The sequence below is a fragment of the Podarcis gaigeae genome (assembly GCF_964106915.1).
Source record: "Podarcis gaigeae genome assembly, chromosome: 13".
NCBI lineage: Eukaryota > Metazoa > Chordata > Lepidosauria > Squamata > Lacertidae > Podarcis > Podarcis gaigeae.
This window is the reverse complement of record NC_139689.1, coordinates 40,871,921-40,895,112: the sequence shown is the minus strand read 5'-3', so window position 1 is coordinate 40,895,112 and position 23,192 is coordinate 40,871,921. Positions and strand designations below refer to the sequence as shown.

The window sequence follows — 23,192 nt, the reverse complement described above, 5'->3', positions numbered from 1 at the left end:
AATGGACCCTTCTAACTTTTGCAAGTGGAGGGGGTGGGAGTACTTGGTAAAGGGACGGAGTTGGAATATATGGAAATGTGCTTCACTCCCCTTTTGCAATTCAAACTTAACAACTTAGAGTCATTTCCCATATTTTTCCGTCTATAGGACGCCCCCATGTATAAGACACCCCCCCATTTTGGGGGACTCAGTTTTAAGAAAATGAGGGGAGATGGCCCAAAGTTGTTGAGCTTAGCCCTCCATGCCACTATCCGTGTATTGGATGACCCCAGTTTTTTGGCACAATTTAAAAAACTTTGTCTAATACACGGAAAAATACGGTATGCAGCACTTTTCATGTGCGTGTTATGAATTGTGCTGATCTCTCCAACAACCTTGTGCTACTAGGAGGTCGTTCCAATTCCTGTGTTCCTGGGAAGAAACAGAAGTTGGCAGGATTTGACCTGCTCAAGGCCATCCTGAACAAAGAATAAGAGCCAGGTTTCCCAGACCAGTAATCCGGCTAGAACTTGTGGGGGCATGGAGCCTGGAGGAAAGCAGTTAGATGAAGGGAATTTGAAGGAATATCTGGGACTTTAGGATGAGAAAACTTCGTCGTTGTTGTGAATTTCAACTGTGTACATCGGGGTAGATGACTTCAGTCCGGCATATCCTGCTTTATTTTTTACCAGGTTCCCTGTGGTATCCCAAAGTGTGTTAGAAACTGAGATATATACAGTGGTACCTCAGGTTACAGACGTTTCAGGTTACAGACTCCGCTAACCCAGAAATAGTACCTCGGGTTAAGAAGTTTGCTTCAGGATGAGAACAGAAATCGTGTGGCGGCAGTGGGAGGCCCCATTAGCTAAAGTGGTACCTCAGGTTAAGAACAGTTTCAGGTTAAGAACGGACCTCCGGAACGAATTAAGTTCTTAACCCGAGGTGCCACTGTATATAATTTAATCACCAAATGGCACCTTAAACCTGGTCTGCGATCACCACAATGGAATGTCTAGGCGCCATATCCTCCCCCCTGATTGTAATGAATAATAATAATAATTTCATTTCTATACTACTTTATATTTTAAAGAACAAATTTTGAAGCACATTAAAACATCAAATAAAAGAACCCAGAATAAAACTGATTCAAGCTTCAAGGAAAATATTTCAGATCTTTCTCTAGGTGACATTTTGCTTTCTCCAGTCACCAGCCTGGCACTCAGAAATCTCTACGTGGGCGCGATTGGACCCGCACCAGTCGCAAAACATGCCTGGCGCCTGGCCGATTTTGAACACTAGTTAAATGTCCAAAACCCGAAATTCCTGTTCAGGAGCTCTTAGCAGTTAGCAATTCCTTAGTCTGTGCAGACTCAAATCAAGTCTAAAAGGAGTCCTTGCAGCATTAGTTAAAGACACTTGCTATCCAGCATTCTTCCTAAGAACCCTGGCAATTGTGGTCTAAATTCCTTCCTACCTCTGCATATATACCTCTAGAGAGAAGATCAAACGACTCCATTTTAGAAGCAAGCCAGGTACAGTGGTACCTCGGGTTAAGTTCTTAATTCATTCCGGAGGTCCGTTCTTAACCTGAAGCTGTTCTTAACCTGAAGCACCACTTTAGCTAATGGGGTCTCCTGCTGCCGCCGCACAATTTCTGTTCTCATCCTGAAGCAAAGTTCTTAACTCGAGGTACTATTTCTGGGTTAGCGGAGTCTGTAACCTGAATCATATGTAACCTGAAGCGTATGTAACCCGAGGTAAAGGTAAAGGGACCCCTGATCATTAGGTCCAGTCGTGGCCGACTCTGGGGTTGCGGTGCTCATCTCGCTTTATTGGCCGAGAGAGCTGGTGTACAGCTTCCGGGTCATGTGGCCAGCATGACTAAGCCGATTCTGGCAAACCAGAGCAGCGCACGGAAACGCCATTTACCTTCCCGCCGGAGCGGTACCTATTTATCTACTTGCACTTTGACGTGCTTTTGAACTGCTAGGTGGGCAGGAGCAGGGACCGAGCAATGGGAGCTCACCCCATCGCGGGGATTCAAACCTCTGACCTTCTGATCAGCAAGTCCTAGGCTCTGTGGTTTAACCCACAGCACTACCCGCATCCCAACGTAACCCGAGGTACCACTGTACTAATATTTGCCCAGGTGTTTGAGGTCTGGGGTTGTGTCCAGGGCTGCTGTTTTGTTTGTGCAGCAGATATCCGCTTGCACAACAAAACCTTCCCCTCTCCTGGAGTCCCTCCCTCAAATAACCTCAAAATTTGCTCCAGAGGGTTGGGTGACCCTTCAGAGCAGATTGTGGGGGACGAGGAGCAAAGGGAAGCCCGGTTGCATGAGCAGAACTCAGCTTACACACGCAGCCCTTAGTCTTTCTACACACCTGCATTTCAGGGTTTCAGATTCCAGATTCCAGACCAGAGTGTATAATTTGTAATAGAGCTTGAGACCTGAAATGAGATGCACTTTGCTTAACTGGTCCGTTTTATGAGTAATTGCCACAATTTATCCAGAGGTAGAAAAATCGGTATGAACAAGAGAATTAGGCTGATTCCAGATCCAGTGAATCAAATTAATCTCTGAACATGGTCTGATGATACAGTGCTTCCTTTGACACTCCCCTGTAAAAATAATAAAAAATGACAATTCTCCATCACTTAGGAGATACTGTTTAGCATTAGCGTGTGTTTGTGAGAGAGAAGGAAAGATGCTCTTCGTATGACATAGGAAAAAGCTTAACTCTCTAATCCCTTCAGAGCAGGTTACAAAATAGCATTTAAATCTCCAGGAGATTTGGTGCCCCACCACTGCCTAACTCTGGCAGCCTGGGTGACATTTGAAGGCTCTAGGCAGATTTAAATAATGGGATGCTGATGATTTATTTCCCTTTCTTCCCCCAGGTTGGCATGTGCCTTATATTTAGGCACAGACTCTGGCTTTTGGGACAGTTGTGCTTATAAGCCCAAATTCTCTACCTTTATTTCCAGACTTTTCAGGGCAATCCTCCCAAGTCCTTCTCCTGCCTCCCCCCAGAAGCATTGCAATCTAAGATGGCTTTGTGGACTTTCCATGTTTACAGGTTGAGAAAATGCATCTGCTGAGGTGCAAAAATCTGACCAGGCCTCAGCATCAAAGGAACCCAGAGCCCCTCTGCCTGGTGCTTTTTCCACTCAGCACCTAAGGTAGTTATTTAAACATAAACAAAGCACAAATGACTTATCATAATTTAGGGCTGCATCTGCAGATCCTGGGCTTGATTTTTCAGAAGCTCTGAGTCTCATGTGGCAATTGCTAGACCTGTACTTTATATAACATGTACTTGGCCAAGAAGCGAGGTTCATTGTGATTTATTGTACAGTGGTACCTCGGGTTAAGAACTTAATTCGTTCTGGAGCTCCGTTCTTAACCAGAAACTGTTCTTAACCTGAGGTACCACTTTAGCTAATGGGGCCTCCAGCTGCTGCCGCACAATTTCTGTTCTCATCCTGAGGTAAAGTTCTTAACCCATGGTACTATTTCTGGGTTAGCGGAGTCTGTAACCTGAAGCATCTGTAACTTGAAGCGTCTGTAACCCGAGGTACCACTGTACAGCTGTAGTAGTGCTGTGATTGGTGGCATGAGAGCTAGGACTTATACCAGATTACTCAGACTATCAGCTTCTTTCTTTCTTTCTCTATCTCTCTCTCTCAAATTTTCTGGTTAAAGGCTGATAACAAGCTTAACATGAGTCAACAGTGTGATGCAGCAGCAAAAAAAGGCAAATGCTATTCTAGGCTGCATCAACAGAACCTCGGGTTACAAACACTTTGGGTTACGAACTCCACTAACCCGAAAGTAGTACCTTTGCCCCAGGATGAGAATGGAAATTGTGCTGCAGTGGGAGGTCCCATTAGCGAAAGCACACCTCAGGCTAAGAATGGTTTCAGGTTAAGAACAGACCTCTGGAACGAATTAAGTTCGTAACCTGAGGTACCACTGTATCCAGATCAAGGATAGCAATAGCAGCACTCTGTTATGCCTTGGTCAGACCACACCTGGAATACTGTGTCTCATTCTGGGTGCCACAATTTAAGCAGGTTGTTGACAAGCTGAAACGTGTGCGGAGGAGGTCAGCTAGGATGATCAAGGGTCTAGAAGCTGAGCCTTATGAGGAATGGTTGAAGGAGCTGAGTATGTTTAGCCTGGAAAAGAGGAGACTGAGAGGAGATACGATAGCCATCTTCAAATATATCAAGGGCTGTCACGTGGAAGATGGAGCAAGCTTGTTTCCCCCTGCTCTGGAAGGTAGGACTTGAACCAATGGCTTTAAGCTAAGGGGATTTCGACTAAACATCAGGAAGAGCTTTCTAACAGTAAATGCTTTTTGACAGTGGAACGGTCTCCCTCGAAAAGTTGTGGACTCTCCTTCCTTGGAGGTTTTTAAGCAGAGGTTGGATGGCCACCTGTCATGGATGCTTAAGCTGAGATTCCAGCACAGAAAGGAATAATAATAATAATAATAATAATAATAATAATAATTTATTTGTACCCCGCCCATCTGGCTGGGTTTCCCCAGTCACTCTGGGCCGCTTCCAACAAAGATTAAAAATACATTAAAATGTCACACATTAAAAACTTCCCTGAACAGGGCTGCCTTCAGATGTCTTCTAAATGTCAGGTAGTTGTTTATCTCTTTGACATCTGGTGGGAGGGCGTTCCACAGGGTGGGCACTACCACCGAGAAGGCCCTCTGCCTGGTTCCCTGTAATCTCACTTCTCGCAGTGAGGGAACCACCAAAAAGCCCTCAGAGCTGGACCTCAGTGTCCAGGCTGATCGCTGGGGGTGGAGACGCTCTTTCAGGTAAACTGGGCCGAGGCCGTTTAGGGCTTTAAAGGTCAGCACCAACACTTTGAATTGTGCTCGGAAACGTACTGGGAGCCAATGTAGATCTTTCAAGACCGGTATTATGTGGTCTCGGCGGCTGCTACCAGTCACCAGTCTAGCTGCCGCATTCTGGATTTGTTGTAGTTTCCAGGTCACCTTCAAAGGTAGCCCCATGTAGAGCACATTGCAGTAGTCCAAGCGGGTGATAACTAGAGCATGCACCACTCTGGTGAGGGCAGGTAGGGTCTCAGTCTGCGTACCTTGGGGTCCCTTCCAATTCTATGATTCTGTGATTCTAAGCTTGTGTAAGTGTGAGAGAGAGACAGAGATAGACAGAGGAGTCCCATATTACAGCTTCTTCTGAGACTGACACCTCTCCAGTTCCCAGGAGGGGTGATGCTAGCATGGAAAAGGTTGGGGGGGGGGGAGGAAGGCAGTAGACGAATGTGGCATACAAAAGTGTCATTGTGTACGTGTGGTCTGCAGTCAGCATGGGAAGTAAGGCTCACACTTCTCTTTCTTCAAAACTGGGGTTCTCAAACTGTGGTCTATAGACCACCAGTGGTCTGCAGACTTGATTCAGGTGGCCCGCGGCAGGTCTGTGGATTTCTGGCTGAATATTCCACCACATGGAATATTCACATAGCTGTCAATGTTTCCCTTTTTTAAAGGGAAATTTCCTTATTCCGAATAGGATTCCTCACAAGAAAAGGGAAAAGTTGACAGCTATGAATATTCATATTGATTTTTAGTTTTATGGCTGCTTTTAAATTGTAACACAATAAGATACCATCTATGAGGAATGAAAGAAATCATTAAAGACATCGCAGAAAATCGTGCAGCATCTAGCATGGTGTATCACCATTGCTAAAACAGGCAGAAAAATCATGATTTGGTCCACCGAGACCCCTCACCCCTTTTCAAGTGATCTGTGGGAGAGGGTAGAGACATTTAATAACCCCTGATTGAAAAGCATTTATAATCTTCTTAATATTTTAAAATCTCTAAGCCGTATACAATATCTTTTAAAAATGATAACAGCATCATTAAAAACAAAAATACAACCTGAAGCCAATAAAACCATGGGATGAAAGCATCTAGAAACAAATGCCTGGTTAGCCCACCATATATTTTATGTAACGAGTTATAATCTGAAAGAAGTAAATAATAAACTAAACTAAACTGCGTCACTTAGCAGCCTTCTGCGTTGCATTGTTTTGGAGAAGGCAGATTCACACTCTGCTTCCTGACTGCATCTGGAGACACTGCTTTGAAGAACCTGATGGATCTAACAGGACGAGCCATTAACATTGTTCCCTTATTCATGTTCCCTGCTGCACTTTTGAGGGCACTCTGTTCTTGGCCTCTTCTCTTTTTGGAAGAGAGCTTGAGGCACCCTGCGTCCTCAGTCACATCACAGATTTTCATATTGCTTTGGGTTCACCCGTTTTGCTCCCTGTCAGGCTGCGGATGACTCATAGATCATTTCTGCTGCGCACACTGTCTTGCGGCAGATCAGTGCCCAAGTTAATCTTGTCCTCTGTGTTGTGGAAATTAATGCCAAGGGTTTGCATGTACAATATATGTCAGGACGTGAGGCTCTCCTGGCTTGCAGTTCAGAGCCATTTTTAGATCGTAATCTGCTTGCGAAGCACCAAATTGTCTATTTTTGCTTGTGCAGCTACATAAGGCACCATGCATGTGGATAACCTGTGATAATCTGTCAGGTCCCAAATGCCTGACTTGTGGGCTGTGTTAGAAACTCTGCTATACAGTGGTACCTCGGGTTACATACGCTTCAGGTTACATACGCTTCAGGTTACAGACTCTGTTAACCCAGAAATAGTGCTTCAGGTTAAGAACTTTGCTTCAGGATGAGAACAGAAATTGTGCTCCGGCGGCGCGGCGGCAGCAGGAGGCCCCATTAACTAAAGTGGTGCTTCAGGTTAAGAACAGTTTCAGGTTAAGAACGGACCTCCAGAATGAATTAAGTTCTTAACCTGAGGTACCACTATACAGTGGTACCTCAGGTTACAGATGCTTTGGGTTACAAACTCCGCTAACCAGAAAGTGGTTGCTCCAGGTTAAGAATTCCAGGATAAGAACAGAAATCGCCCTCCAGCGGTGCAGTGGCAGTAGGAGGCCCCATTATCAAAAGCACGCCTCAGGTTAAGAACAGTTTCAGGTTAAGAACGGACCTCTGGAACGAATTAAGTTCTTGACCTGAGGTACCACTGTATAAGCTTGGTATCAAATGGCTCCTTAAACCAGAGTTACAGGTGTCGAAACGGAATGCTTAGTTGCCATTTTTGGATCAGACGGCTCAAAAGTCTTATTTTTTCAAGACGACTTGTTGGTTCCTGAAATTTATCCTGATTGTGCAGATAAAATATAACGGATAGAATTCCACAGGATGTGTTGCTAGTGTGTGAAAACACAGTCAAGATCCTGGCATCCCCAGGTAGGCATCTCCAGATGGTGTAGACATCAGGTGCCAACCTGGTGGTGCCTGGGCATCTTCACGTAGCTGAAGGCCACGTGCAAAATGTGCCTGGTCCCTGGCAAATTTTGAGTGCTGCTTGTGGGATGTGTGTCTTGGGGGGACTCAAGGGGACCCCTGTCTCAACATTATCACGGTCTGGAGATCTGATACAAAGCTTCAGAAAGAAAATATGGGGGTACCTTTTCTTGACTTGTTCCACTTGAAAGAGCAGAAGCTAAGGAACATACGACTCTTCATTTGCCCGCTAAATATATAAACATTATTCACTTCATCCACTCCAGTAGAACAGCTAATAAAGCCACTTTCCTTAAACCATTATCTTCAATTATTAAAAAAAATGCCTTAGGCCAATGGGCTTTCGATTCTGCCTCCTGTATCTGTGATAGTTTTGGTTGATTTTTAATTGTTTGTTTTCTACGTAAGAGCATACATAAATCACCAACGGGCATGAGAAGAAGAAGAGGAGTTTGGATTTGATATCCCGCCTTTCACTCCCTTTAAGGAGTCTCAAATGGGCAAGAGGAATATCATGGCAGTGTGTCATAAAATAATTAAATAAATAATAATTAAATAATTAAAACATAATAAAATGGGGAAATGGTAACACGGGGCAAATAACCAGCCCTGAATAAAACTCAACTCTCTGTCAAATTAACTCTCTAATTGTTAACGTTGAGGTCTCTTTATGGTATTTTGTATTTTTGCTGCAAGATTCTTTGAGGACTTTTTTTTTTTTTTAGAAAGAGGTGATAAATGTCTTAATTAAAACCTCTATCAGGGCACGTTGGGCAATATACACTTCAACCAGGTCTTTGGCTGATTAATATTCTACAGCCTTTAAAACCGTTTGTGAGAGGAGGGTTGTTTTGTTCCGTTGTTTCTGTTTTAACTATTTATTTGTGCTTTTATCTTGTATTTTTGTCTTGTGAACCACCCTGGGATCTTTTGATGAAGGGTGGTATACAAATCTGAATAATAGTAATAATAAGGAAACGTAAAGGTAAAGGTACCCCTGCCCGTACGAGCCAGTCATGTCCGACTCTAGGGTTGTGCGCCCATCTCACTTAAGAGGCCGGGAGCCAGCACTGTCCGAAGACACTTCTGGGTCATGTGGCCAACGTGACGAAGCTGCTCTGGCGAGCCAGCACCAGCGCAGCACACGGAAATGCCATTTACCTTCCCGCTATAAAGCGGTACCTATTTATCTACTTGCACTTATCTACTTGCTAGGTGGGCAGGAGCTGGGACCGAAAGATGGGAGCTCACCCTGCTGCGGGGATTCAAACCGCCGACCATGCGATCGGCAAGTCCTAAGCACTGAGGTTTTACCCACAGCGCCACCCGCGTCCCTATAATAATAATAATAAGTAGTAGTAGTAGTAGTAGTAGTCAAAGGAAAGCTTGGCCTTTCTCTTTTCTTCCTTGATGTGCTGGCTTTCAATGTACAAGGACCCTTGTATGGTGAAGCCATACAGTAATGAGAGTCTTGTTCCAAAGCAACACAACCCAGCCAGATGGGCGGGGTATAAATAATAATATTATTATTATTTATTATTACACAGCTTTGCTTTCTCCGTCTGATCAGTTACCTTCCTTCCTCTATGTCATGAGTGTTCTCAGAACCAGGTTCCCACATGCACAACTAACATGTTTGTTCTGCGGAGGTGTCCCCTTAGGCAGCCTTTCTCAACCTGTGGGTCCCCAGATGTTGTTGAACTATAACTCCCATCACCCCTAGCTAGCAAGGCCAGAGCTCAGGGATGATGGGAGTTGTACTCCAACAACATCTGGGGACTCACAGGTTGAGAACCGCTGCTTTAGAGTACAGTGGTACCTTGGTGCTCGAACAGCTTGGCTCCTGAACAAATTGGCTCCCGAATGCTGCAAACCCGGAAGTAAGTGTTCCGGTTTGTGTACATTTTTCGGAAGCCAAACTTCCGACGCGGCTTCTGATTGAGTGCAGGAAGCTCCTGCAGTCAATTGGAAGCCACACCTTGGTTTTCGAATGGTTTCAGGAGTCGAAGGGACTCCTGGAATGGATTAAGTTTGAGAACCAAGGTACTGTACTAGTATTCTGAATGCCAAGCAAGTTATAAGCAGCTGATTTGCCTTTCCTGTTCGGCTAATTAAAATGTGGACCTTAGAGAGCAAAGCCATCTTGTATACATGTCCTATAATGTCTTGTTACTCTGACCTTTCCTTGTGTCTTCTCTGATTCCCTCACAGACTATGCAAGCTGCGAGATGTCCCACGGATGAACTCTCCTTAAGCAACTGTGCGGTGGTCAACGAAAAGGACTTTCAGTCTGGCTTGTAAGTTTTGGTGGTTATTATCCTCACACATTAATGGAGAATTTGCCTTTTCTTGCGGTGACTGGGGGAAATAATTTACAGGAACCTGCTGTTTCCTAGAGCCTTTAGTAGCTCATCTCCAGAGTATTGCAGGACGTTGTCTGGGCTGGTTGGACAATATATTGCTCCCAGGTTCCGAACCCCTAAAGGTGGAATGTTGCCAAAAAACAGTCATTCAAATGTTGTTGCTTTAGATTGCTTCTCTTACTAGAATAGAAGGCACTTCATGAATTAATGACATAAATCTAAAACAATTACCTGCTCCAAGCAATAAACCAATAAAAAATACAGCCTGAGCCTCGTAAAAGTGGAACACTCATAACCTGCCAGCCACAGGGCATAGTAAAAAAGCTTTCAGGTGCAAATGTGTGTTTATGTTTCCTGAAAGTGAACAATTAGGCATTTGCAGTTTCATTAGTCTAAAGTTCCACCGCTCAGAATGACTCCAATCTCTTCTAGTGGAGATTTGAGGTGGCGCCTTTTGTTAGGAACGATCCTGCTTTGCAGAAGGCAACGCCACACCAAAAACATTCCCTGAGAGACATACGGCACCTCTAACCCAGTTATAGCTGCCTGTTTGATGTGAGAATGTGACTTGGAGGCACAGAGGATGCTTGGACACAACACTGCAAGTTTCATGAATCTCACCCCCTCCCGGACCTCTGTCCTTTATTGTCTAATGTTGTAAACAAAATCTGCCCTTTTCCCCTTATGGGGTATCCAAGAGCCCATATAGAGTCCTTATGTAGGTTCCCTATTGGTAGGAGAAAATAACAGAGGCCAACCAGAGAATATTGAGAAGCAAAACAGCTAGTAAGCCTGATCTTTATTGATCTGTTGTAACAGGGTGCTCTCCTCACACAGAGGAAAGGAGGAGGACCCAGAACCCGGGGTGTGCCTGCCCTTATATAGACATTTTAAATTCTCTGCCCTGGAGCTCAAGACCACCCCTCCATACATCATACCTAAGTCACAGAAAAGGTGGATTGCAACAGAAATTTGAATGTTGTTTTTCCTGTCTACCAGGTTATCTGATAATGCCTTATCTGATTGCCTTTCCTGGTAGTCTGTCACCCTTTGCGATGGTGATTTCCCATTTCCTGAGACAATGGGAAGGCTCCCTGACCCCCTCCCTCCTTGCAGAGAAAACATTTGGTCAGTTTGGGAGTCAAAACGGTTTCAGGTTGGTCTTCCTGTGCTGATCTATGTATGTGCTTGGTTGGTACATTTATGAACATATATATATATATAGGGACGTGGGTGGCGCTGTGGGTTAAACCACAGAGCCTAGGGCTTGCTGATCAGAAGGTCGGCGGTTCGAATCCCCGCGACGGGGTGAGCTCCCGTTGCTCAGTCCCTGCTCCTGCCAACCTAGCAGTTCGAAAGCACGTCAAAGTGCAAGTAGATAAATAGGTACCGCTCCGGCGGGAAGGTAAACGGCGTTTCTGTGCGCTGCTCTGGTTTGCCAGAAGCGGCTTAGTCATGCTGGCCACATGACCCGGAAGCTGTACGCTGGCTCCCTCAGCCAATAAAACGAGATGAGCGCCGCAACCCCAGAGTCAGCCACGACTGGACCTAATGGTCAGGGGTCCCTTTACCTTTACCTATTATATATATAAGACCTTAAATTTTATTATTACACTAACAAGAAGGAGTGTGATGGGCATCAGCAGTCCCCCCCCCCATGGGGGTGTGTGTAAAACATGGAAGGTGAGAGCTAGCTAATTTCTCACCTTAAAATGAGAAGAATTGTGTCTGCACGTTTTGTCTCGTACCTCGGGTTCTACAACAGCTAGAGAAGCCTTTGTTTTTTTAAATGAAAGCTGGGAATCTGGGAGCTACGTTTCACCCCTGGGGGTGGGGGTGGAACTGTCCTCCCTTGCCCCACTGTGGGCGCTCAGCACCCAGCTCCTCCTTCTGTGGCAACAGTGAGGTATCAGCTGGGACCTCATAACATCGCCGATTGTGCAACCATGTATGTTTATCAGTGCTGAGAAATGCATATCGTTCTCCATCACAGTCTCATTTGTAGCGACTACATGGATGATAATAATAATAATAATAATAATAATAATAATAATAATAATAATTTATTATTTATACCCCGCCCATCTGGCTGGGCCTCCCCAGCCACTCTGGGCGGCTTCCATAAAAACCAAAAATACAGTAAAATATCACACGTTAAAAACTTCCCTGAACAGGGCTGCATGGATGGTTTTTCTTCAGCACCTGTCACATTTGGGATTAGAAAGGCCCGTGTGGGGGGAGCGTGGTGGTGGAAAAGACGAGGACGCTCCCATGGTAACCAGTGTAAGGGATGGGAAACGCTGCTTTCTCTGTACATTAGTGAGAGAACACTGTTTATGGCACTCTTCCTTATGAGTCAGTGGAGATGTGTGTATGTACATTTGCGGCTTCCTTTGAGTTCCCAGTTTTTCTCTGCAACCGTGAAGGCTGATATTCACATTTCATTTATACTGCAGACCAACGCTGGTAAAATCCCTGAAACAGATATTTGCCCTGCAGAAAACTACCTGCTTAGGCACGCCTTAAAGCTGAAACCTGTGTGGATTGCATACAGATTATGGGCTCAACCACGATTCCACTAGTCCTGCGATTTCCAGTCACGGGTCTGAGAATTTTTAATCTTTTAAAACCCGTTGTTTACTACTGAATCGAGGAAAAGATATTGATCAGGTTTTCTGCAGATAGATGTTTGTCCTGATTCATCAGTAACCAGCAGGTTTAACCGTGGAAAAGCGGTGGAACAAGAAAAAAAGAAACCCTCTCAGATCTGTGAAAAGAAATCACAGGAGATGTGCTCATGAGTTTGTTGCATTTTGTTCCCGTTGAAATCAGTGGGGCTTAAGTTAGTCATGACTAACTTTTCTGAAGGATTTTAATAGCGTCACTGTGCAGATAGTTTGGATCCCAGCCTTATAAGCTATATGGAATCCCCTTATTCTTTCCTGAATGTGCATATTCTTGAGGGCAAAACTGTGTAGCAGGAAGCTGCCCTGTCCTCCTGGGTTGTACACCGTCACTTGTTCTGCTGCTAGATCTGATGGGAAGGGCCCTTCCCACAAGGGATTGCTCTTTTATCAAGGGCAAGGCAGCCAGAACTGACCTCAGTTGCTCTTCTTGACAGCCAGAATCTGCATGGGAAGAGCTATATTGCTGTGACTTGAAGAACATGTTCTCTGTGCTGGGATGCTTCCAAGGAAGTGGGGGAATTTGGCAGGAATATTGTAACAATCTGAGGGTCTTTTGGGCCAAGGGAAACTGCTTTATCCTGAATCAGACTGTTGGCCCAGCCAGCTCGATACTGACTGACTACATTCTGCCGTGCTGAAGATGGATTTCACGAAACAGTGGGTATATCTGGAATCACTGTTCACTACGTCTTCTTGCAGACCACTTCGACAGCATTGGACATCATAAAAACAAAGCTTTAAGGCTTGTTTTCATCAGATAAGAATCTGACCTGTTGCTTCTTTCAGAGACTTGCATAGTTTACAAAGACTTTCAGAGACTTATAAGACCTATGTTAAATTGGCTCTCTGTTTATTTCATATTGTTCAATGTTTCGTATAGATTATATAAAGAGTTTATATTGATATTGCGTTGCTGTACTTGGTCATCGTGTTGCCTTGGATATTACCTACCAGGATTTCAGGCAGGGTTCTCTCCCAGCACTACCTGGGAGATGCCAAATTTTGATGCTGGAACTTTCTGCATGGGGTGTAGCAAGCCTTGTCCATTTCTCTTCCCCCTTGCAGGCATGTAGTTGTGAAGACCTCCCCGAACCACAAATACATTTTTACGCTAAGAACTTACTCCTCCGTTGTCCCAGGCAGCATCGCCTTCAGCTTACCACAGGTATGTTTTTGACTGTTTATTGCTTGATTGGCCAAGACTGAAATGGAACTTCATACTAAAAGCTATGGCTGTGTGTTGTTTTTTTAACCCCCAAAAATGCAAAACCTGCATATTAAAGTTGGCTTCCCAGGGACATCTGGTCAGTCACTGTTGGGGAGTCAGAGTGTTGGACTTGAAATCACCTTTTGGTCTGATGTGGCAAGGAAGAAGAAGAGTTTGGATTTGATATCCCGCTTTATCACTACCCGAAGAAGTCTCAAAGCGGCTAACATTCTCCTTTCCCTTCCTCCCCCACAACTAACACTCTGTGAGGTGAGTGAGCCTGAGAGACTTCAGAGAAGTGTGACTAGCCCAAGGTCACCCAGCAGCTGCATGTGGAGAAGCGGGGAATCGAACCCAGTTCACCAGATTACGAGTCCACCACTCTTAACCACTACACCACGCTGCGGAAAGCAAGATTGTTTAAGAGTAGAGAGCCATGAAGTATCTCTTATCTCATTCCTCAGAAAGGATGGCTGTTGTCATGTGATGCATCCCATCAGTCAGCTGCTCCGAGACCATGTAACACTGGTCCTGAAAGACCCACATTGTCTCCCAGTATGTTTCTGAGCACAATTCAAAGTGTTGGTGCTGACCTTTAAAGCCCTAAACGGCCTCGGTCCAGTATACCTGAAGGAATGTCTCCACCCCCATTGTTCAGCCTGGACACTGAGGTCCAGCTCTGAGGGCCTTCTGATGTTCCCTCGCTGCGAGAAGTGAGGTTACAGGGAACCAGGCAGAGGGCCTTCTCAGTAGTGGAATGCCCTTCCATCAGATGTCAAGGAAATAAACAACTATCTGACTTTTAGAAGACATCTGAAAGCAGCCCTGTTTAGGGAAGTTTTTAATGTTTGATCTTTTATAGTGTTTTTAGTATTCTGTTGGGAGCTGCCCAGAGTGGGCAGGGTAATGATGATAATGATAATGATAATGATAATAATATTATTATTTTTGGCCTTCTGCTTGGATCCCCTGCCATGGCTTCAGCCCTCTTAAACACAAGCAATGGGGAACAGAGGGTTATAGCTTCCCTGGGAAAGCAGTGCTGCTGCTAAATAATCTCCCAGTGATGTGGTACAGTACTTGCAAATCTCCACTGTAGCGCCAGCATCGCTGGATTTTTAGCAGCAACACTTTGCAGTGTGTGATTAATCTCCTTGGCTTCCCTGAACCTCCTGCAGTGTCAGCAAACACTTTGAACCTGTGAATCAAGTGCAGCCTAGCTTGGGGAGTGAACTGCTAGATGAGATTTTTCCTTTCCTCTTTCAACAAAACAGCAAAAGAGGAATAGCCTACAGGGCTGTGAATTGCAAAAGAGGATTTTCTCTCAGTTTTTTCTTTTTTTATTCAACAACTCTGTAAGGGTGCTTGCTTGGGAGACCAGGCTGCAAATCTTTGTTTCCGTCTCTGACTCATCTGGAGGTGTTATGGAATACCTCTGTTCCCCTGCCTTGAGGAGTGAGGAAGATAAAGATGAACCACCATGAGGAGATCATGTTCCTAATCAAAAGGCTTAGATGGGTCAGGCTAAATAGCAATCTGAATAAAACTACTAAGTTTCTAATACAGCTAGGCATTTTGCAAAAAATTAAAATCGAGATCCTGTTCACAAGCTTATGCTCTCAACAGAGAAGAAAAAACCTGGAGAGGAATCTAAAAATATAGATTGCATTGGCAAGTGCTAACTGAAACAAGTAGGTTTTGAGACACCTTCTTAAAGTGGGTGGCATTGAACAGATTGGATCTCCCCATTTCAAATGTAGGGAGCTGCTGGCAGAAATGCACACAGTTCAGAAACGGAAGTAGAAATTTCTGGTTCATAAAGCATGCATGCAGAGTTCGAGGCGAGAACAAGTTGAAAGATAAGGACATAGTTCACTTTAAAGTTAATTAGCAGTGCTTTAAACAGAATGAAGAGAAGACTCCCTGGAAAAGACCCTGATGTTGGGAAAGATGGAGGGCACAAGGAGAAGGAGACGACAGAGGACAAGATGGTTGGACAGTGTTCTTGAAGCTACTAACATGAGTTTGACCAAACTGCGGAGGCAGTGGAAGACAGGAGTGCCTGGTGTGCGCTGGTCCAGGGGGTCACGAAGAGTCAGACACGACTAAATGACTAAGCAACAATAAACAGAATATGATAGGGGTTCAGTGGTCAGTGCAACAATGGAGTAGCATAATCCGTGCTATGGATTCGCAAACCTAGTTGAACAAATGTGGCTACGAAATCGCTTGAGACCTACTTGCTTGCTTGGCTTTGCTCTCTTCCTCAGCAGGCTAGAGGCAAAAACACTTCAAAAGGGGACCTGCATATAATACCTAGCTTTTATAAGGCACTTTAGCATATTCAGAACACATCATATTATCTTTTTGTTTGTCCAAACAACAACCTTGTATGGTAGGCCAGTGGTCTCGCCCCCCCCCCCCCCGGTTGCATATAGGGTGAGGTATTTGGGAGATGGCTGTCAAAGTAAAGAGCTGTGACAGCGATTTCTTGACATTAGCTCAAACTTTTAGCCACTATGCTGTCCGGAATCTCATACAGGCTATAGTCATGTGTATGTCATAAACTCTTATTGAGGATATGACTTGTAGCATGCTTGCGAAAAATTGCATATCCTTCCTCCATCTTTGAAATTTTGTTTTTAGTTGTGACGAAGAGATGTTTTCCCCCCTAGCTCCTATATCTATCTATCTATCTATCTATCTATCTATCTATCTATCTATCTATCTATCTATCTATCATCTATCATCTTTTTGTTCTCTTTCAGAGAAAATGGGCTGGGCTTTCAATCGGGCAAGACATCGATGGTAAGTTTTTCCTGTAAGTTTGTTTATGGTACAGTCGTACCTTGGAAGTCGAACAGAATCCATTCCGGAAGTCCGTTCGACTTCTGAAATGTTCAAAAACCAAATCACAGCTTCCAACTGGCTGCAGGAAGCTCCTGCAGCCAATTGGAAGCCGTGGAAGCTGCATTGGACATTCGGCTTCCCAAAGAATATTTGAAAACCGGAACAGTCACTTCCAGTTTTCGATTGTTCGGGAGCCGGAACGTTCGACTCCCAATGTGTTCAGTACAACTGTATATAACTTTGTTTTTCTAAAGGTATTTGTATCAGTAGATTGCACTGAGTCAAAAGTAACTAACTTTTCTTGCTCAAATCATTTCTATATTTTGTTTATGAAAGTGGCTTATAGCCTTGTTGCTGTTATTTTGGGATACCTGTTAACAGCTAAATCAAAGGCAATATATAAAATAAATAAATGATTGCCACCTGATGCTAGCATGTGCCGAGTGAAACAAAAAGTCTTCAGGGTTTATTTGTTTTTAAGAAAAAAAGCAGATGTAACAGATTAAATCCCCTTTAGTGGTGCATTTCAAATACAGACAGCAGTTAAAGGAGGGGGGGGGGGGGAGATGCCATGCTGTCAAAACAGAATTTGTGGTTTTGAAATGAACAATGAAAACAGGGCAGAATGAAACAAAGAACCCAATGAATCAATACATTTAAAAGTTATTGACATGAATGGCAATCTTGTATCCATTTAAATGGGTGCGAGCTCCATTGAATTAAATAGGATTTCTGAGTAAAGGTGCGTAAGATTGTACTGAAAAGCACCAAATGTGGAAAGGATAGGAGAATTAACAAAGATAAATACATAATGGAATAATATGACCATATGAACAGGATAAGTAAGTTGAGCAGAGCAACTAAAAGCTGAAATAAAAGGTTGAAGATGAGACCAAGACTAAACCAACTAGTAAAGAATTAAAATAATCCAAATGAGAAAGAAACTAGGGGCAAACTGAATAATGAGCCAAATGAATTTGAAAGAGAAGTCCAAATCTCAGATTAAGCAGCGGGTAGCTACAGACTTTTAGGGACGCAGGGTTAAACCACAGAGCCTAGGACTTGCCAATCAGAAGGTCAGCGGTTCGAATCCTTGTGACGGAGTGAGCTCGCGTTGCTCGGTCCCTGCTCCTGCCAACCTAGCAGTTCGAAAGCACGATGTGCAAGTAGATAAATAGGTACTGCTCTGGCGGGAAGGTAAACAGTGTTTCCGTGCGCTGCTCTGGTTTGCCATAAGTGGCTTAGTCATGCTGGCCACATGACCCGGAAGCTGTACACCGGCTCCCTCGGCCAATAAAGCGAGATGAGCGCCGCAACCCCAGAGTTGGCCACGACTGGATCTAATGGCCAGGGGTCCCCTTTACCCTTTACCTAGCTACAGACTTTACCAACAGAAGAAATATTCAAAGCAAAAGAAAGAGAAAAACCAGAACATCTAAATTATGAGGCAATGATGGTGAAGCAACAACAGATGAACCAGCAATGGGGGGCGAGAGGAAGGGAAATCCAGTATTACCTTAAGTTTGAGCTATCAACCCAGAAGAAAGTGAAAAGACGCAGAGAGATCAGAAATTGAAAAATATAACTGAATGTTGTCAGTGTAAAAAAAGATAACTTCAAAGGAGCAAATAAGAGGACTAAGAGGATGACATAAAAAATATACCAGTAAAGGACTGTGTGCAGAAATGCAAAGTGTTCTTGGATAGGAATAAGCATGGAACATCTGCTCAGAGCAATGTACAGCGGTACCTCAGGTTACATACGCTTCAGGTTATATACACTTCAGGTTACAGACTCCGCTAACCCAGAAATAGTGCTTCAGGTTAAGAACTTTGCTTCAGGATGAGAACAGAAATCGGGCTCCAGCGGCACGGCAGCAGCAGGAGGCCCCGTTAGCTAAAGTGGTCTTCAGGTTAACTATGAACCTCCGGAACGAATTAAGTACTTAACCCAAGGTACCACTGTATATGCCTTATTCACTCTGTAGGCACTTAGTTCTAGTGCTGGGAAAACATGTAACTTGCCCATGCAGTGAAATAGTTGAATTTATTATCTTCCTACACGCTGAACAGCGCCCCAGCTTTGTGCATATTCCTACAGAAAAACGCAAATGTGTGGTGCTGCCCTGGAGACAGTTGTCAAACCTTCCCCCTTCTCCTGTCCCTTATCTTCTAAAACAGGGGTTGGCAACCTAAGGTCCGTGGGCCGGATGCAGCCCAATCGCCCCCTCTTTAAAAAAATAAAATAAAATTTTTTATTGGGAATTTGAACAAAACATATTATATTAAAACATATCATCCTTAATTCCCCCCATCCCCCCATAAAAGGATCCCCTCACCCCTTGACTTCCCTCAGCTCCAGTCTCTGGTTTCTCTACAGATGCTACTCTCTGCATGTTACAAAATTGTATAAATCCTTAATTTATCTGACTGGTTATCGTCAATAGAAAGTTTGTGAGTGTTTATTCAAAGCCTGCCAAGGAGTCCAGTTCACTTTGTTGCTAAGGTTCCCGTTCATCTTTAAAGTCACGGTTTCCTCGTTCTTCCATCCTTTTGCTATTAAGACTCTTGCCGCCGTTGTCGCATACATGAAGATATTTTTCAGCTTCCTTGGCGGGTCTTTTCCTACAATCCCTAACAGAAATGCTTCAGGTTTCTTAACAAATGTTAGATGGAACATTTTCTTCAATTCATTGTATATCATTTCCCAAAACTTTTTAATTTCATTACAATCCCACCAATCGCCTTCTCAATCTGGCCCGCGCACGGTCTGGGAATCAGTGTGTTTTTACATGAGCAGAATGTGTCCTTTTATTTAAAATGCATCGCTGGGTTATTTGTGGGGCCTGCCTGGTGTTTTTACGCAGGTGGAATATGTGCTTTTATTTAAAATGCATCTCTGGGTTATTTGTGGGGCATAGGAATTTGTTCATTATCCCCCCCTTCAAAATACAGTCTGGCCCCCCACAAGGTCTGAGGGATAGTGGACCGGCCCACGGCTGAAAAAGGTTTCTGACCCCTGTTCTAAAAGGTGCACTTTTAATAGTGATATCGCCGTGCACTGTCCAAGGTGCTGGATAAACAAGTTAATGGAAAAACAAGTTAATGGAAACCTAGATTGCAGTTGGTATAATTCTGGGGATGGGCAGAGGGATATTAAAGAAGCAGGAAGCTGTGGGCTACCGTGCATTGCACAGTAAAAGTAAATTTGTACATTGCCCAGCAATATGAAACTAACAGCACTACTGGGCCTTGTGTACTGGTGTTTTAGACAAAGCTGTGCCGTCATTAATGATGCCTTAAAGTGGTAATTACATAAGCTGCATCTTTGGCGTGGCTCTTAATTCTCATTCACTCTGAAAATGAGAGCACTGAGGCCCCCAATGGCATTGCGATGCATCTCCAATAATTGGAACTTGCAATGAGAAACGGAAGATTGGTCCCAACTTTCAATGTTTATCTTTTTTGCTAAGAGCAGGAGAAGGCCGGGGAACTACTCACATCGGCGTAATGACTGTATTCTCTTTCCACTTAGAGGTTTCTTTCTGGAGGTTTGTGCCAGGAAGCAAATTCCCTGTAGGCAGCATGGAAACTGTCCCCTACCAATTGGATGCTTACAACATGTGTGCATTATGGAGGTGGCGTTATGCTTCCGAGGGCTGAAGCATACATCAAGTAGATGCATGAATGTCAAATTTTTGTTTCTCTCACCCTTCAGTGTCCCCAAGAAACAGAAACCAGGGTGCCTCTTTTTTCTTCTCTAGTGGAGGCAACCAGGGCTCCCGTCTGCTTTATTTTGTTGTCACAATATTATGGGGGAAATTGCAAAAATTAGACGGACTTAAAAACAAAACCCAAAATGGATTGACCATGAGACTAGTTCATTTTGTCTCTGAAACAGCCTGATATATTGATTTCGTGGTTTTCACTCTCTTAATAGTCACCAACCATTGAAATCTAATTCAAAGTTAATGGCTTAGGCATTTTTGAAAAATATTTATAACCCCTGTTGCTCATTATGCTTTGATTTCTGCTTACTTTGGAAATTTTGCTCCTTTTTCCTTCCCTTATGGAGGCACCAGAGCTCCTGCTCATCATCATCATTATTATTCTCATTTTTATACCGCTTTATATTTTTAAGACAAAATCTCAAAGCACTTTACAACACATTAAAAACATCAAATAAAACAATCCAGAATAAAACGGTACTGTACCAAATAAAGTCGAATACAGTTGTACCTTGGAAGTCGAATGGAAACCGTTCCGGAAGTCCATTCAACTTCCAAAATTTTCGGAAACCAAGGTGCGGCTTCTGATTGGCTGCAGGAAGCTCCTGCAGCCAATCAGAACCCCATGGAACCCACGTCGGACATTCGGGTTCCAAAGAACATTTGCAAACTGGAATGCTCACTTCCGGGTTTGTGGCATTCGGGAGCCAAAACGTTCGACTCCCAAGGTGTTCGACTTCCGAGGTATGGCTATATAAAGTATACATTCAAAGCAACATAATTAACAGGTGACTAAAATATTATCTTAAAGATTTCAAAATAAAACATTACTGAAGGAAGTCGAGTATAAAATGCACATTTAAAACAGTACAATTAACAAGAGAATGAAATATTATTGTAAGCATTGAACATATATACTGCTGTTGCTGCCAATTCTGCCATTGGTGGTTTATGGTGGGTGACGGTTGTGGAAGTTCAGGCTCGATGACCTGGGTCTGCACTAAGAGTCAGCCAAGATACTCTTGGTTCATTTTTATACCCTCCAAGGAGGCCTCACCGTACAAGGTCATAAAATAGTTGATAATCACATTAAAATGGCACTGCCATTATTCATCATTTCCATTTCCTTGGTTAAGTGTTTGTTGAAGACCCTTTCTATGTTCTTTGGGGACGTGGTTCTTAAGGGGATGTTGGCGAATGACCTGAACTGAGATCCTTCAGCACTCCGCTGACGTCTGTGCTTTCCCTGCCTCCCACACAGTTTCTGTGTATAACTTTGATAAGACCAAGCAGTGCGTCGGCACGATGACTATTGAGATAGACTTCTTGCAGAAGAAGAGCGTCGACTCCAACCCATATGATTCAGACAAAATGGCGGCCGAGTTCATCCAGCAATTCAACAACCAGGCCTTCACAGTGGGGCAGCAGGTTTGTGGTCTTTATATGCGATTCTCACTTAGCGTTGAAACCATTTCTCCCTTCTGAGGACTCGATTACTCCAATCTTGCAAATCGCCAACCGCAGTTCACTAGAAAGCGAATCTTTGCAAAGAAATCAGTTGCACGCTCTTTCTTTTAGACAGCAAATGATAAAAAGAGTTGTTTGTAGGTGGATGGCTTGTACACTTTTTGTAGACTGGACCCTTTTGAGGATTTACCGTATTTTTCGCTCTATAGGACGCACCTGACCATAGGACGCACCTTGTTTTAGAGGGGGAGAACAAGGGAAAAAAATTCTCCCCCTCTCTGCTCAGCGCCCCTTCAGCGAAGCGGCAGGAGAAACGGAGCCCCTTCCATTTCTCCTCCCGCTTCACTGAAGGGGCGTTGTGCAGCTCTCCCTCTCTGCTGAAGCCAGTCTTGCTCTCCCGGCTTCAACAAAAGGAACTCAAAGCATTTGGAGCGCAGCCCGAGTTCCCGCTGCGGTCCAAAGGCTTCAGGGATAGCCATCTGAAGCCTTTGGAGTTCAGCGGGAACTCACGCTGCGCTCCAAAGGCGTCAGGTTCCTTTTGCTGAAGCCGGGAGAGCAAGACTCCCTCTGTGCTTTGGAGGCCTCGCGTTGCTATCGCAAAGAGCCTGCATTCGCTCCATAGGACGCACACACATTTCCCCTTCATTTTTGGAGGGGGGAAAAGTGCGTCCTATAGAGCGAAAAATACGGTATTTGAAAAGAAGTGGGGTTTTTTAGGACCAGCGTTAGACAAGGCTCTTTTTTAGAAGGCCATTCAAGGAGTTCTTGACCCAGGATAATGAGCTTGTATATTCAGGCAGAGTTTCTGCAACCATGAAGGATAAAAAAGAGAACCATGAAAGCTGAAATTCTGAGTTGCATTAAAAAAAGAAGAATCTTTAGGTTCTGCACTAGTACCCTTGAGGCTGGAGAGAGCATATGCTCCCCCCTCCCAAAAGCCCTACAGCTGGCCAGCATTCTGTGGTCATTTATTTCTCCCTCTTGGGCTTTTTAACCAAAAATGTTACTAAAGATTTTTGGCCTTCCATGAGTCCCCACTGGCTTCCAAAAATAGTTCGTGAACCAGAACAGTCACTTCTGGGTTTGCGCCGTTTGGGAGCCAAAACGTTCGAGAACTAAGCTGTTTGAAAACCAAGGTATGACTGTAACAATAACGTGAGAAAAAAAAGTAAAAACAGGATGACATATACATATATATATAGGCATTGAAGGGACACGGACAAGCCTAGGACTTGCTGATCAAAAGGTCGGCGGTTCGAATCCCCGCGACAGGGTGAGCTCCCGTTGCTCAGTCCCTGCTCCTGCCAACCTAGCAGTTCGAAAGCACAACATGCAAGTAGATAAATAGGTACCGCTCCGGCAGGAAGGTAAACGATGTTTCCGTGCGCTGCTCTGGTTCGCCGGAAGCGGCTTAGTCATGCTGGCCACATGACCCGGAAGCCGTACACCGGCTCCCTCGGCCAATAAAGCGAGATGAGCACCACAACCCCAGAGTCATCTGCCACTGGACCTAACGGTCAAGGGGTACC

At 44.3% G+C, this 23,192-nt stretch overlaps 1 protein-coding gene across 6 annotated transcripts in view; it reads left to right on the top strand.

The window, feature by feature from the left end:
- The window catches only part of NSF (N-ethylmaleimide sensitive factor, vesicle fusing ATPase), a 98,358-nt gene that overhangs the window by 14,980 nt on the left and 60,186 nt on the right, over nt 1–23,192 (top strand). For all 6 annotated transcript variants that reach the window (XM_083709341.1, XM_083709342.1, XM_083709345.1 and 3 more), the window contains exons 2-5: nt 9,574–9,659; nt 13,478–13,577; nt 16,388–16,427; nt 21,458–21,624. In XM_083709341.1, the coding sequence (XP_083565467.1) occupies nt 9,574–9,659; nt 13,478–13,577; nt 16,388–16,427; nt 21,458–21,624 (393 nt within the window). The remainder of the gene's footprint in view (nt 1–9,573; nt 9,660–13,477; nt 13,578–16,387; nt 16,428–21,457; nt 21,625–23,192) is intronic.